General features: G+C 40.3%; 1 protein-coding gene across 6 annotated transcripts in view; it reads right to left on the bottom strand.

The window, feature by feature from the left end:
• The window catches only part of nrxn2b (neurexin 2b), a 719,066-nt gene that overhangs the window by 471,811 nt on the left and 230,383 nt on the right, over positions 1 to 16,872 (bottom strand). For all 6 annotated transcript variants that reach the window (XM_086285249.1, XM_086285255.1, XM_086285254.1 and 3 more), the window contains one exon: positions 4,281 to 4,298. In XM_086285249.1, coding sequence (XP_086141375.1) covers positions 4,281 to 4,298 — 18 coding nt within the window. The remainder of the gene's footprint in view (positions 1 to 4,280; positions 4,299 to 16,872) is intronic.

Raw genomic sequence — 16,872 nt, 5'->3', positions numbered from 1 at the left:
GTATGTGTGTTTTTAAAGGGATGTCAAATGCTGTCATTTTTCTGTAAAGCAAATTTACCTTGCCTTTAGGTATAAATAAAGTTACCTTACCTTACCTTACCTTAGACATTTACTGTCACGGACCCGGCTCTGGGGACTCGGGGTCCGTGGGCAGTGGGGACTGTGACTATTATTGTTATTGTTGTTATTATTATTATTATTTGGTGTGTTGTCTGCACTGCCCCTATGCACATCTGTATGTAGGCAGGTATGTGTGTGTGTGTGTGTTTTGCCTTTCTGCTGTGGCCAAGTTACAGGCACCTTCAGCCCTGGGGGCGTGGTCTAACTTGAGGGCTGGCCACACCCGAAGTCCTGGCCGCACACCTGCTCCTCATCTGGGCTCGTCGGGGGAGCTATTTAGATGAGCGATGGAGCTTCCACCGACGCGGGATTATTGCGTTTGACTACACGTCAGTCTTCAAACAAGTCAAGTGTGAGTGTATGCCTGCTGGGATAAGTGTTAACGGCTGCCTCTATTGTTTTCCCCTCAGGAGGAGTGTGGGACGAGAAGGAGCAGTGAGCACGGGGAGTGCAGGGACACTGGGACAGAGAGCACTACACGGGGACTTTTGGGAACAAGACACTACACGGGAGTCTGGGAAACTGGGGATTTATTGTTGTTTACTTCACCACCTTGTAAATAAACACTGTTGCACTGAAGAGTCCGGCGTTTGGGTCCTATTTCCCCATCTCCCCACGGTCTGCCAGCCAGACCGTGACATTTACAACCTGTTATTGTAATGTACATAAGGTCATAATAACATGATGTCATTTTTAGAATATCCACATATATTAGGCACTTCCTTGGTGGAGGTACCTAGTTTTGTGCAGACTCTAACATTATTTTGATGCAATGATGGTTTTTCATTGTCAAAATAGAATTAATGCTTCATTTGAATATCTGGATCCAAAAGGTCCATCAGAATATTAGTTATTGGCAGAAACGCAGTTTTAGGCTGCCATCCAATTTATTCCACAACAAATTACTTTCAGTTTTAAAGGTGCTACATCTGAATGCATTTGATTGTTGGCACAATGTTTTTAGCAAAAACATAAAAACTCAAAGCCTTAACAAGTTTTCAATGAACTTGTGTATAAAACATTTTACTTGTATAAAACCAACAAACAAACCAAAAATTCCACTTTCTAAGTGGCACCATCCACCAGCTTGAATCCCTCATTTTCTATTCCAAACTGTGGATGTGTGGTTAACCGAGCATTCTTTGTACCATGTGTGGTGAGTCGGCCAATCCCATTGCAGCATCGGCAAGCATGAAGAGGCTTTTTCTGGCTCTGACTCGCCTGAGGTTGGCATTCAAAGGGAGGAGAGAGAAAAAGGGGAAGAGATGCTAATCATCTGATCTCTGGTGAACAAGGCTTGAGAGAGAGAGCGAGGTACACAGAAAGATGTCTGTGCTTCTGCCAAAGCCATTTTTTTTTTGAGTCAGAATGAAATACAGCAATAGGATAAGGATCTCTGCTTATAGTCAGCCTCCCTGCCTCCACATCTAAGGGACAACAATTATCTCTGCCACAACCTGCCTCATAAGCCTGACAGGGAAAAGAAAAACAAAACACAAAAAACAAAAAACTGGACCCTGTACAAAAATACAACAATAACTAGTGGCAATAATACACATTTCAACACTGGCAAATGGCTGTGGAGATAGATGAGACATTCTTTCCTATATAGGTTTAACTGTACTTAATGAGTTCTGACAAAATCCCATGGGAAAGATGTCAGCGTATGTGCAAATCTGTACACCGCACTAGTATTTTGACAGCTTATCAAGTTTGAAACAAACTTGAAGAAAACAAGCACTGTACGTTTGGACCAATCGACTGACTTTTAGAAAGCTGCAATGTGAAGTGCTGCAATCGCAAGTTGTTACTGCCTTTCAAGACAGTGTGACTGTGTCTATCAAGTAATCAATGAAGTATTATTTTATATACAGCTTATGTTTAAAGAAAGCCAGAGTGATTTAGGTTGGGCATATGGGCTACAGTGCAACCTTTTCACTAATTAAATATTGCATGAAACAGAGTCTGCAGAACCAGATGAGCTGATGAGTAGCTACATTTTAGTGAATCCTCCAATATCTACAGGACCAAAGCCATGTTGACTTTGCAGACTGGTGCAGAAATAGCTTATATCACAAATCAAAACAAAGTATAGCGTTGTTCTTTGCCCAGTGGTTTAAATAACGACGAAACTCAAATTGCACCAGCTTTCCAGATCAAATTTGAATCAGTTTTAATCTCTTCCCCCACTTTGAATCTTGATTCTTAGTGGGTGGTAAGGACCTGATGTGCTCTCCACTCTGCACAGTAACCCTTGGGATGAACTTGTCCCTAACTAAACCTCTAGTCCCCACCCAGTTTCCAAGCTGCCGCAGTCAGACAAAATTTCAAATTAGTATTCAGACAGCATCAGATCTCTGGGCCAAACACTCGCTGGACAAACCTTGACACACACACACACGCGCACACACACATTAACCACATGAGGATCAGGAGACATGCTTCAATTACCACAGTGCAGAACTCACAGGGGAAAATACACCCCAGAGAATGGGTTAAAAACCTCTTTATCATCGCTATGTGAGAATAACTGCACATTATTTTTCTCATTACATGCTACACATTTTGCTGTGCTGTAGATTACTATTGCAGGTTCATAATGCATAGTGGGTACTGCAGCGAGACAAAGCTAATTATTAGGAGGGAAGTGATAACACTGACACATCACTAAAGCAATAGTTTACTGCTACAAAGTGCTGCGAGCTAGAGTTTTTAAATTCACACATCTCATTTTCTAACTGTTTCAGCGAGGTGTTGATACATCTCATTAGTCTGACCGCGGCTGCTGTCGTACCCCTATCCCAATCCTTCATCTGTTTTACGCCCATTGATTTAAAATTAAGTGTTTACAGAAATCTAGCGTACTGTGACATGTCAGCATATTTAAAGACATATTTATAGACAAAGCATCGATCTATGTTAAAATAAATTATTTGACACTATTGAGAGCTGTAGAACTAAATGAGTTCAATGAAGACAGCTTTTCTTGGCATTTCCTGGACAGAACCTAAAACCCTTATCAGAGGCAATGTAACCCACGCGTTCTTCTTAAGGTGCCATGCATACTCACATAAAAGAGGATATTTAATGTGTCATTTGACTCTTCAGTCAGGAGTAACAAGTTGCGGAGAAACACGAAGGATATAAAACCTGGTGTAAGCGAAATGCAGCTGAAGAAGTGCATTGGAGTCTGACACTGTGTTTCGATGAAAGAAATGCAATGCACACCAAGCAGTTTTCTAATCTGTTCTGCATGCTCAAAACAATCAGTTTAAAAGAGACTTGGCAACAAATCAGCATATCTCACTAACCCATTCATCCTGCTTCACAGCACACCCCTCAGAGCACCTCAGGCCAAGCAAAGAACAAGACAACAAATAGAATTTGACGATAACTCTGAATTTCCTCTCAGAGCTTCACTTTGAAAGGAAACTTTTTTTTTTTTTTTTAAATTTTGGGCAGTAGGCAGCAAAGAGAAGGGCAGCCATTAATGGCCCATTATAAAAAGGAAAGCACTAAACTATGGTAATAAATGAATGGAAGCTCATGACCAAAGTAACAAGAATCTTTTACTAAAATCCATACATCAGACTCTGAGCCCCTGCATGAATCATTTTATGAGGTTGAAACTAAAAAAGGAACAACTCCTTGAATTTTATATCATGATAAGAAAGCCAGTGCAGTAACATACATTATTCAAACAGAATTATGTCTGGGTTCCCAAACTGGCTAGTCACTCAATGGGAGCTTTAAAATTTGCATCTACATTACAAGGCGGTGCAATTCATCAGACTCCCAAAGCAGGAATTTAGAGTTTGATCTTTTCACAGTAAACTGTTAGAAATCCCCATTCAATATACAGTGCAAACAACTATAGAAGGTAATATAGTACACAAAATCAAATAAGTGTGATGTGTAAAGAATATAAATGAGAGGGTGAAAGGCAGGAAGAGGAATGTGTTTCTATTCAACAGTTTCATTGCTCAGTGTACACTAGCAGTGCAGAATTCAAAAGGATAATTAGCGGGTGGTTTGCGTGGATATAAACATTCACACACAGCCGACTACACTGTGTAATAAAGGTCGTCTGCAACCGATCGACTGTCGCGGAATCGAGGTGAGCGTACATGTGGCAAAAACAAAGAAAGATGTTGACTTACCAACTTGCGATGAATCACCTGTAAGCGAGGAACAAGAAAAGACAAAAGGAAAAAGATGGATCAGTTTAAACAGCAAAGCCAAATGTCGCTTGCACCGTACTCCTGCTCGCATAAAAAATAGTCAAAACAAAATGACATATAATAGCACACAGAAAAAAGAAAAGTCAGAATGCAATTAGCATTTGAGGTCTACCAGAGCACTGTTTCACACATAAGCCTTAACACAGGGCTGCTAATTGAGACGGAAGAAAACAACTATCAAGGCTGTATAAAAGTCAGCATTAATATTGTGTTATAAAAAGGTCTTAAAGGTCAAAAGAGACTCTTTCATGCAACAGCTAACTTCTTGACATTCACTTTCATTTCTCCTGTGCAAATAACTCATCCTTCAGCGGGATTCAAACTCATTTAAAAAACGAGTTAATTAAAAAAAAAAAAGATTCTCCTTGGCTGCATTTATTCTGCATCTCTGACTCTCAAAACACCCGATTATCCAATTAAGCCTATTTTTATTAAATAAAAGCAATCTTGCAAAGAGGTTAAAAAAAAACTATGGGTACAATAAAGAAAGATAGTTGTATTCAACAGTTCACTAACATACACACGACTCACATACACTTCAATCTGAATAAAGATCTAGTAAAGGCAACATCACAGCAAGTTAGAGCTTGCTTGTGCTTTTTGTTACCTGCTAAAAGAATGACATAGCTCTCCAACATATCATGCTAACTATACTGTACATTATACACAGACTAACTAATTAGACCCACCAATCACCACACTCCTTTGGATCTGATCCAATGCTCAATAGGTGATTCAAAATAAATGAGAGAGAGGGGGAAAAACATACATAATTTCCGTTTGAAATATTGATCTATGCTGTGGGGGCAAAGCTCCAATTAAAAGAGTGGAGCTATTACATTAGCTCGTAGGTGAGAAGTATTAAAGAAAAGTATTAAGTATTAAAGAAAGCATACAGTAGTTGCTAAGACCAATTGGGGGGGGGGGGGTTAAATGGAAATCTAAACATTAATGTAAACATTATGGAAGCTAACGCCCATATGTAACACTGTGACATACAGGATTTGAAAATGTTTTAAGATTTATTTGTCCTCCTCATAGGTGGGCTCTCTTTTTAAAAAAATGCCTTCTTAAAATCATGAAAATATACATTTTGCGAGCTTACTCAAAATGCAAAAAGTCAAGAGAGGACAATTTATACCTCAGTCCAACAAGCTGTTGGTCAGAGTTCTCGTATATTGGTGCCAACTATAAACAAAGCGGCCCAGAATAGGCTCTCATCCATATTGGCAAGATTGCTGTCATTAGATGTGTGTGGTGAAAAAAAGCTTCCTCAGTCTGAAACACATGGAGCAGAGCAGGAATCCTGGCCAGAACAGTTGGACTGTGGGGGCCTTTGCCTTTTTCTTTATTTTAGGTCCCAGCACAAGATCTGGAACAGAGCTTAAATGTCCAGACTAGCGGATGAAGGCGACGGGCAAAAAGGTGCCAGAGGAATAAACACAATCAATAGGGCTCAGTCTCCCAAGGTTTGTTTGTTAATATCCTGGATTCTGACAAGTGTATCTCCTGCTCCTGAGTGTTATCAGCTGCCCTGCTCACTCTGCAATCGCCAAACGTGCTTTCAAACAAGCAGTGTAGCCAATGACAAGAACAAGTAAGAAGTGTGTGTGTGTGTGTGTGTTCGAGACAAGAAGGCGAAGACAGTGGAACTGGGCAAATGAGACAGCTCATCTATCATGCCTTTCCACTTTTCCCAAGCCAAAGTGAGCACACAAGTGAGAAAAATAAAGATGTACAAAGTGGCAAACTTGCTCCTATGTAATACCATGTTATGGCAGCTGTGTACAAATATAAAGTTATGGAAGCCCTCTTAACAGTGTGGGACACTGAGCTGGGGTAATCATGTTTTAGTGAAGATATATCATTCTGGAGAGGTGATAGGACCCAGGGGCAGAGCCATAAAGCCAGAAGTGACCCCTGTAGTACAGTAAATAACCCCAGCTGGATTCCAGTAAGAGTAAAGCACTCATGAAGATATTTCATAAAGGAAACATACTGGGACTAAGGCTGATGATCCACAGTGTACGAGCAAGCTCCAGAGCTGAGTTGGTTTTTGTAACCATAGCCAAGTTTTCTACACTGCACTGCATGTCACTCTCGGCACCTCCTGCTCTGCACTGCTTAGCTGTTAACCATTCTTGTCTATGGCACACACAAAAGATTGAAACAGTGCTCACGCCTGCACACAGATAAACGTACACCACCAACTGTGTACTGACTTTATATACTGTAAAAGATACTGTTTGTTCTCATTTTTAAGAAACAAATATAAAAAAAGACGATGGGACCAACTTGGACTGACCTCTACAGATTGTATGTGCGCAAGTAAACTCGATATGAACGAGTAAATCTTTGCGTATGTCTTTCAAGCATTTTCCGCTAAAGCTTTAAACCCTCTTAACCGAACGCTGCTGTAACCACTTAATAAATTAATGTACCTGCAAATCTCTACGTGTTGATCTAGATAACTACATCCATGACAGTTTGGTAATGTGAAATGTTATCATCTAAAAACCATAAAGTTAAATATTTGAATGACTGTACTGAAGCAGTGAAGCTTTTATTTCTTGTCGTTTGCGTTACTGTCCAATGATGAAAGGAACACGGTGCATTTCAAATAGAACATTCCTCATGTTGTGTAATTGTGTGTTATCTCTAACCTTTGAACCTTATGGAAAACTTCTCATGTTAGGCTCTGTTTTCAATCATAAATACATTTTTATCATCCAAGGAGAATCTTCATACTATTTATTTACGTAGGAATTCTTTAATTAGGCTGTAACTAATCACCACTTCAGATACATCAGGGGTCTCAAACTCGCAGCCCGGGTGCCGCTTGCAGCCCACATCACCCCTACTCGTATATTGAAGAGACAAGATATAATGCAATTTGGCCCTTGAAGTTACTTTTTTGTTAGGGAGGATTTGCTGTTGTTGACTGTAATGGTAAAATAAGTTCCTTAAAAAGCCAAAAATGAGTTAATATGAAGGCGATATGAGCAGAGAGCAGAAACATGTTGAGGTACTGGCTGTGTTAGTTCAGTGAGAGACTTATTTGTAATGGAGACAATTTTCACTAGCACTCAAAGACTAATGTCTGCATTTATTTTGTTAAATACGAACAAAATTATAGCACAAGTGCTCCCACGTGTCTGGCAAGAAAGAGAAGACCAATTTGTTTATTTGGTAGGTTAATGAAAGGGTTCAGTTAATTAAGAGCGAGAAAAAAATGTGTTCATGTCTGCAGTTTTGTCTTGTTATACAATAGTGGAAATTTAAAAAAGCAAGCATTTTTGGAAATATTTGTGGGTGTTTTCTTGTTTGTTTGTCTTTGTACTAAAGTGGCCCTCACATGAGATGACAGTGCCAGCAGTGGCCCACAGCTCATAAGTTTGAGACCCCTGTTCTAAATGTTCGATTCAGGACAGATTTTAACACCAGATGCTTTTTCTGATACAACCCCAAAGATGCACCCAGATCAGTGAGTTAAAGACCCCTGGCTCAAATGTTCTCTTTTTTACACTGTAGCTTAATAAAAAAAAAGAAATAAAAAAAGAAAAGTAACCATCACAATACAAGAGGTTCACCATAAACTCTAATGTACTTTTTTTTTTTATTTGGAAAATGAAGCTTAAGGACGTTTTCATTAGTTTGTTTTTACAGTTTTACACACACACACACACACACACACACACACACACACACACACACACACACACACACACAGGAAGTTGCCCTCTTCCTCTCTCATCTTCATCTCTTTCTCTCTGTCTGTCTGTAATCCTGGTTAGCTTCTCTTCTTTACAGTACCATAGTCCTGCTCCTGGATAAAGAGCCCAGAGAGCTTTTATCTGGAAAAGCACTTCTGGGATGTGTCCACTTAGAAGAAGAATAAACCTTTTTGTTTCTCAAAAACAAAAATTAAATAAATAAAATGATAATTCGGGTAGAACAAAACCATTTTTCTGGATACTCGCTTCTTTGGTTGTGACTTGTTGTGACTGGCTCTTTCATTTAGATCCAGTCTAACCTTAAGGTAATATATATATATCCGTTATCTATTGTGACTGTGTGCCGCTAACCTGTAATGATATTTAAAAAAAAATTGTAAATATTATTTATATAATGCCGAATCGATTATCCGGTCCAGTCCAAAGGAGCTTTGTGTTATCATCTGGAATTGAACCAGTGATATTTTGCTTGCTTGCAAGTGTGTTAACCACTACACAATGGAAGATAAAAACCTGAGCGATTGAGCAATTAACCTTTTAGTTCAAATTGAGTTAGTTGCACTTGACAAGTCAAACTACTCTGACACAAATGTTATGATTACACAAACACATATGCAATGCATTCACTCTGCTGTAATTAAATTGGACAAATCTTAATAGTTGGCTACATTAGAAAAAGGAAGTAAAAACAAAACAACTTAAGTTTTAAAGTTATACCTTTCTAAGTTTTCTAAGTTATTTTAAGCCGCTGCTATTTTTATACTTACACCCACAAAGATCATTTATGTTTTCAGAGTTGCTACTTTTCAAAAAGCATGCGAGGTAAAAAACAGAGATGGTATGTGTTAGACAACAACATAAACAACCCGTCACAAATAAATGATTTCAGTAAAACACTAACTCAGCATGACTCCTAGTTGAACTGTTTCACAGCATTTATTTCGTCTCACCAGCACACTTCTGTCTACTGACAAAAACACCAACTAAATGCTTCTTAGTGTGGTCTCCTGCAATGAAAGTACAACCAGAAAAGTTTGACTATGTCAGTCAGTGCTATACACAGAGCAGTAATCTTTGGCTTTGGTGGAAAATGTATTAAAATGGGGCAATTGGCTTTGAATTTAGTGAGTTGCTGAGAGACTGCAGGAAAATTCTTACTCATACAGAGGTGTCAATGCAACTATTGCAATTAGTTGGTGTTTACCTAAAGGGAAAAAGCATGCATTCTATTTTGATGAAGTCAAGGTCAAGGTCAAGGTCAGATTTATTTATATAGCACATTTCCAACAGCCGATGCTGCACAAAGTGCTTAACAATAACAATAAAATTAAAAACTACAGAGTAATACAATAATAACAATAGAAACAATAAAATAGAAGAATTGAAACAATACTAACTAATTCAGATAAATCCAAAATGCTTGGGTCATAATGTGTTAAAAGCCAGAGCGTAAAAGTGTGTCTTTAGTAAAGATTTAAATTGCTCAAGAGTTTGAGCAGATCTAATATTAAAGGGGAGACTATTCCAAAGTCTGGGACCTGCCACAGAGAAGGATCTATCACCACGAGATTTGAGGTTAGTCCGTGGAATGGACAACAATAGTTTTGAACTAGATCTCGTGGGTTTTCCTGGAGCATAGGCAGAGAGGAGCTCTGACAAGTAGGGGGGGGCTCGGGCGTTGAGTGACTTAAAAACAAAAAGTAAGAGTTTAAATTGGATCCTGTAGGGGACAGGGAGCCAGTGTAAAGAGGCTAAAATTGGGGTTATATGCTCTCTCCGTTTGGTACCGGTTAGCAGGCGAGCAGCAGCATTTTGAACCATCTGAAGGCGATGGATGGTGGCATGATCTAGGCCATAATACAATGAATTGCAGTAGTCCAATCTGCAAGTAAGAAAAAGGTGGATGATACGCTCGAAGACGTCAGCCGGAAGGTATGGCTTTATCCTGGCTAGCTGTCTTAGCTGAAAAAAACAGGACTGAACTACTGCACTCACCTGCTTATTCAATTTAAAAGAACCATCAATGTAAACTCTGAGGTTTTTTACATGTGTTTTACAATACGAGGAGAGGGTACCCAACGTGCTGTCGATATGATTGAAATTGCCAAAAATGACAACCTCAGTTTTGTTTTCGTTTAGCTGTAAAAAATTTAATGATAACCACTGTTTAACGTCGTCAAGGCAGCGTAATAAGAGCTGCGGTTGATCTGATCCTGATTTTAAAGGTAGATAAATCTGTAGATCATCCGCAAAGCAATGAAATGAAATGCTGTACCGCGAGAAGATGGAGCCCAATGGCAGCAAATAGAGTGCGAAGAGGGCGGGACCCAAAATAGAGCCTTGAGGAACGCCGTATTTAAGAGGAGCTAATTTGGAGTTGTGGGGGCCCATATTGACATAAAAGAACCTTTCTGTCAAGTAGGAACGAAACCACTGAAGGGCAGATCCTTTTAGGCCAGCATGCGATTCTAGCCGTGATAACAGGATGTCGTGGTCAACCGTGTCAAAAGCTGCTGACAAGTCCAACAGTAAAAGGGCAGCAGGGCTGCCAGAATCCATAGTTAAGAGAATATCGTTAAAAATCCTTAAAAGTGCTGTCTCAGTGCTATGTAATGATTTAAAACCAGATTGAAATTTTTCTGAGATCATATTAGAATCGAGGTGTGCCTGCAACTGTAGATAGACCACTTTCTCCAAAACTTTAGATAGAAAAGGAAGCTTTGAGATGGGCCTGTAATTAGACAGAACAGTTGGGTCCAGGTTTTGTTTTTTAAGAAGAGGCTGAACTACAGCTTGTTTGAAGCATAGTGGGACGCAGCCTGTAGTAAGGGACGTATCAATCAATTTCAGAATAAAAGGGCCAACAATATTAAAAGTGTTTTTGAGCAGACTCGGGGGAAGAGAATCAGAGGGGCAGTGTGATGATCTTAGGCCACTAACTATCGCGGTCAGGTCCTTAAGGGAGACGGGATCAAACTGCTCTAAGACAGCTGAACACACAGGTGGAGGGCTTTGAACTGAGACAACAGACAACGAAACAAGGGCCCTAATCGATAAGATCTTGTTATTGAAAAATGCTAAAAAATCATCGCACATACTTGGTGAAGAAGTAACTTCAGGATTATCACATAAACTAAAAAAGCGATTAAGAATGTTAAAAAGTACCTGAGGCCTATGACCGTTTGCTGATACTAAGTTTGAGACAAATTGTGTTTTTACAGCTTCTTGATAAGCAGAGAGACGAGTCCTTAAAATCTGTAAGGAAACATACAATCTGTCCTTTTTCCATCTCCTTTCAGCGCGTCTGTAGTCGCGTCTGAGGGAGCGGGTGTAATCGTTCAACCACGGTTCTGATGAATTCTTAGCGCGCACAGTTCTGAATGGTGCAATAGAGTCCAAGATATAAGTGCAAGTAGAATGAAGAATAGCCGAAAGGTCCTCAACATTTTTACAATTGGAGTTCAATATTCCAGAGTCCATAAAGGCAGCAGAAAAGGCAGGTGCTGTTAGTACATTAAGCGCTCGCTTTTTGCGCAGTGGGGCGTTCGACTTGTCCATCGAGCAGCGCAGTGTTAGAGTGAACAACACAGGAAGATGATCGGAAATGCGTAATTCGGATATATCCGTTATGCACACTTCCAACCCGTGGGAAAGCACCAAGTCCAGTGTGTGACCTTTTTCGTGCGTGGGACCAGAAACCCACTGGGTCAAGTTAAAGGAATCAATAATATTTAAAAAGTCCTTGACCAAAAGTTTCGAATCACAACAGACATGAATATTAAAATCGCCAAGGATCAAAAAGCTGTCGTATTTAAGAGCGATTCCAGCCATAAAATCAGAAAACTCTTTGATAAAATCCTTATTAAACTTGGGAGGGCGATATATGAGGGCACACAGCAGAGGCGCAGCAGGATTAAGGTGTAACTCAAACAGCTGGAGTTCAAAACTAGAAAATGAGTCATGCTGTAATATTTGATGGCAATGAAATCGAGGATTGAACACAGTGGCTAGGCCTCCCCCCCTGCCAGAGGACCGAGGGAGGCTGAAGAATGAGAAATTGGGAGGGACCAGTTCCGAAAACGCTACAGACTCACCGGGTTGGAGCCATGTTTCCGTCAGAAATAGAAAGTCCAACTGTTGTGACTTTATGAAGTCGTTTAATACAAACGTCTTGTTTGCTAATGATCTTACATTTAGCAAGGCCATTTGGAATGTGTAGATCCTAGCATCGGACGCTCCAGCTCGGTTAAGTGTGCGAAGATTTCTGTGGTCCACACCGCATCCACGGGTCCGAGGCCGCTTAGGAAAATAAAAAGCTGAGGACGGGGGATCAAGTGACGTGGAAGTTCCAGGGACAACAGGCAGGATCCATCTCGAGATGCACTCTGCTGGTCCAGTAGTTCCGCGAGAAGCGCGGAGAACAGCTCGGAGTTTGATGAGTGTACCAGCCCGCTTTCCTCGTTTCCTCGGACGCTTTTTCCAGGACGTTGTGAAGGTGTGTTGACACAAGTAGGCCGGGATACAGGGCTCTAGAAGTGGTGGAGGAGGCCCATAAGCATTTCCTACCACCGATTGTTTAAGAGCGAGGTCATATGAAGCTTTGATTTCAAAGAGTAACTGGCGATTATACACACGCAGAGCGAGAGCATTTTGGGATAGAAAGGAGAAGGATAAGGCTAGCCAAAGCCAAAGCAAAGTTAGCAGGGTTAGCGGACGTGTCGCCGTGCATACTGCTGGCGCCATCTTGTCTGCATCATAATGAGGCACAGGCTGGAAGTCTTATAGAATTAGTGAAGAATTTTCATTTATTAAGGAAAATAGATATACATAGTTGGCTATGTATCCAACTGTAAGGAATAAAACCTCCTGTATCCCCACAGAGGAGGTTCACTGCAGACAGTGAAGACCATTTGATTATTTCCTATTGTGGTTATGCAGATGACACACTGAACATATCTATTTCAGCTCAGGATTTTCGGTCCCCTTTAATCACTTGTAAACTGCACTAAACAAATTAGCCAGTGGATGTGCCAAAACCTCCTGCAGCTGTACTCAGACTGAAATAGTTTATCCATTATTTTAAGAGCTACATACAGACAATTACAAAATCATCCTATTACTGTCTTAAAAGTAGAATATTAAAGGATCTCTCTCTATACCGTATTCAAAAGAACTTGTTGACCATTTATTTTTAGCATATTTTTTATTTTTTGCATTTTTTCATTATTGCTTCATAGACTTGTTCACTATCCAGTGAGACATATCAGGCTGAACAAGGTGAGATCGCCAGTTTCCACTCAGAGAAGCAAAATATAAATTATTAACAAGCTACAGTTACTTAGGCTTCACAGCTTTTGACATGAGGTACAACGTTCATACAGCTCAGTGCTAAGAACACGATTTGCCTCGGGTAAATCATTTGAAATGGTACTTTCATTCATTCACAGAGAAAAAATGTCACCGACAAGAAATAATTCAGTGTTTGGCCTTTAAATAGCATCCTCACTTTAACTTTATGACTTGTCTGTGTTTGAATGCGGGTGCACTGGAGACTGAGTAAAAGTATGCGAGTTAAACTTGGCACAATCTATATTTATTTCTGTGCTTGGAGGCAAAAAATAAACACTAATGTGACACAGCTCATACTGTTATGAAATTCCATTTGCGTCACCACAGCGACTTCTGAGAGGTGTGACAGGTGTCTTTCACAGAGGCAAACTGAGGCTTCTGAGGCACACAATTTTAATTTGGAAACACGAGTTCTGTTTGTGGGAATGCGCATGGCCATGCTACCGCTCACAACAATTTATTTTAACCAAATAATGGTGAAAACGCTTGCTGAAGAACTGTATATAATATATATCTCGTTCAGTATTAATAGTAAAATGTTACCTAAATATTATGCTTGACATTTAAATGAGTACCGTAATTGTCGGGCTATAAGCTGCTACTTTTTGCACCAGCTTTGAACCCTGCGGCTTTTAGTCAGGTGCGGCTTTTCTATGGATTGCCCATGATTTTTGTGATATCGTAAGACGATTTGTTTTGTTTGTTCCGCTGTTGTACGGCACTACGTTGCCTGGCGGAAGGGCATGTGATCAGACACACAGTATCTGGGTTCAAGAGTGGTATGTTGGTCACGTGTCCATCCGCCAGGCAACATAGTGCCGTACAAGTAGCGCGAAAAACAAACTTCAAATTAACGCTACGCGTTCAGTGGGAGTCGTGGATGACGAGCGGCGATAAACTTGCGAAAAGCAAGTTATGCTCAACTCCACCGGTGGAATCTGACAGCGTGAAAAAGTGTGAAAACATCCATGATCACCAACGGATTTCGAAGGGCTGGACTGCTGCATGATGGAGAGGAGGACACCGCCACGGCCCTTCAGAGGGTGTTCAACTCTGACACTGACAACGAGGATTTGTTTGGTTTTGTAAGTGACAACGAAGGAAAGAAGCTGAGAGTGGATGACGTAGCCATCCTGAGCCTGTTTGTATCCGACACTGGAGAAGAGGACTTTGGTGGTTTTAGTGCGCAGGAAGAGAAAGATGGTGGTGAATGACTGACTTTTATTCTTGTTAAAGCCGTGTCACTGCACCTGAGCCTAAAAGGTAGCCTGAATCTATTTTTCTGGTGTGCTGTAGGTTATTGTTATGTACTACATTTGTTACTCATTTATGAAGCACAGTACATGTTTCGTACTTGTAATTACCGCTACTTGTACATATACCTAAAAAGTTATGCAAATATGTACCCATAACTTGTTTTTCAAAATCTTAATAAAAGGGGTGTGTCTCCAAACAGCCATCTCTTTCCTGACAATTCCCTTTGTGCATATTCTCTTACATATGATAAGTCAACATTGAAACACCTGCGGCTTTTGGTCAGGTGCGGCTAATGTATGTACAAAACAGGATTTTCCCCCGATTTTAGCTTGTGCGGCTAATATTCAGGTGCGCTTTGACAGGCAGGGCATTCATACAACTTAGTATTTACAACTAACACACTATAAGTGGTTTGATAATAAACTTAAATCCATAGTAAAATATAAAATAAAATATCCACATAAACTAAATCAATAACCATTACTGCTATTGTAATACTATTATAAATAAAATAAAATAAAAAAAACCCTAAAATAATTATTATTTTTATCAATATATACAATGGTATCTAGGTTTCAATAGAATTGCAGTACTGCAACAGACAAAGAAATTTCAGGAGAACATTGAAAGGAGTAAAGGCATAAAACAAACCCTCAGGCTGTGTGTGGGCTGTGATATTTGGCCTCAGAGGTGGATTATTGTTCTTCAGAGTGAAAGAGGGTGAACAAGTTGCTGTCAGCCTTGAAGCAAAACCAGTTAAAACGTCTGCCATGGGAAGCAGCAGCAGATCTCAATGATGTGATTAGGGTGGAGTCCTTACTTCCTTGGTTTCCGACCTTATCTACACATCGAGCCTGCTGCTGAGGTAATTTGATGAAGGAGCCAACATACCTGACTCACTGGAGATAGGGCTTTAGGTAAAGGCTGCATGAATACTGCAACCAGGAGGCAGTAACTGAGAATGCTATGGGCATGACATGGCAGGAATATACTGTAGGTGTTAGGCTTTTTTTCTGTTTCTTCACGGTGACTCCACAAACAAAAAACTACAAATACCTCACAAACACCTGAACTGCAGGCACCTACTGTACCCAACTGGACTGGATTTCAAAACTGAGATAACAATAAGTCGGCTCTAAACTCTAAAAGTTTGGATAGCACAACTATAGTAATCTTTAGCTCCCATCTGTCCGATCGTTTTGCTTTAGCCGTCAGCGTCTCAGTACAAATTAAATCAAACAGCAAATAAATAATATAGACCCAATAAATATTTTCATCCCTGTCAATTTCATCCAAATGTCCATTCTTTGAAGCCTAGAATTTGGTTTATTACACCTGATTAATTGTGGCGTGATGTTGCTGTAGAATTGGATTAGCAGTTATCATATCAGCAGGGGTTCAGATTTCAATTTGTCACGTGGATCATGTAGCCTTCAAATAGTTCCTGCAAGTAGCTCATGCATTGAAGCATGTGCTAATAAGTCTGTGAAGGTTCTCAGTCATCCAGGTCATCATAGTCTATGAAATTTGGAAATAAAAGCATCTGGATTTCTTTAACTTTCCTTGAAGATGTTTCACCTCTTATCCAAAAAGCTTCTTCAGTTCTAAGAGCAATTGGTGAAGAGTCCCAGATTGAAAGAGGAGTGAAAGAAGCCATCTATGTCCACTGTGAACGACCATCTTTGAACAGAGGTGGTGGTTTACGACACCAACTCTCTGCCATCTATAATCCAGTTTTGAGATCCCTTCCCAGATGCCCACTCACATCCTGGACCATCTGACCTCAGTAAATCACATGATAGGGTGGGGCCAGGCTTCACAATGGGTTCACCCGAAACCATGGCTGATTGTGACCCACACCTGTTTTCACACCTTGGCTCATGTGATTAGGTAAAGAATCAATAGGGAGTCTATGACCCTCTTAAAATCTGACTCCCCACCAGTTGCTCTTAGGACTGAAGGAGCTTCTCGGATGAGAGGTGAAACGTCTTCAAGGAAGTCCAGATGCTTTTCTTTCCAAGCTCCTTAGACTGTGTGCTAATACCATACAGACTTGTCTGTGAAGGTTCTCAGTCATCCAGGTCATCGTAGTCAAAGGAGCTTGCAAAGAAAAGCGTCTGGACTTCTTTAAGTTACTTGAAGACGTTTCACCTCTCATCCGAGAAGCTTCT

Source organism: Aulonocara sp. 'chitande type north' Nkhata Bay, linkage group LG3 (genome assembly GCF_057382095.1).
Source record: "Aulonocara sp. 'chitande type north' Nkhata Bay isolate Kocher_YH1m ecotype deep benthic linkage group LG3, A_spYH_male_GT1.1, whole genome shotgun sequence".
Classification (NCBI taxonomy): domain Eukaryota; kingdom Metazoa; phylum Chordata; class Actinopteri; order Cichliformes; family Cichlidae; genus Aulonocara; species Aulonocara sp. 'chitande type north' Nkhata Bay.
The sequence above is the reverse complement of the archived record's forward strand: the minus strand, read 5'-3'. Positions and strand labels throughout refer to the sequence as shown.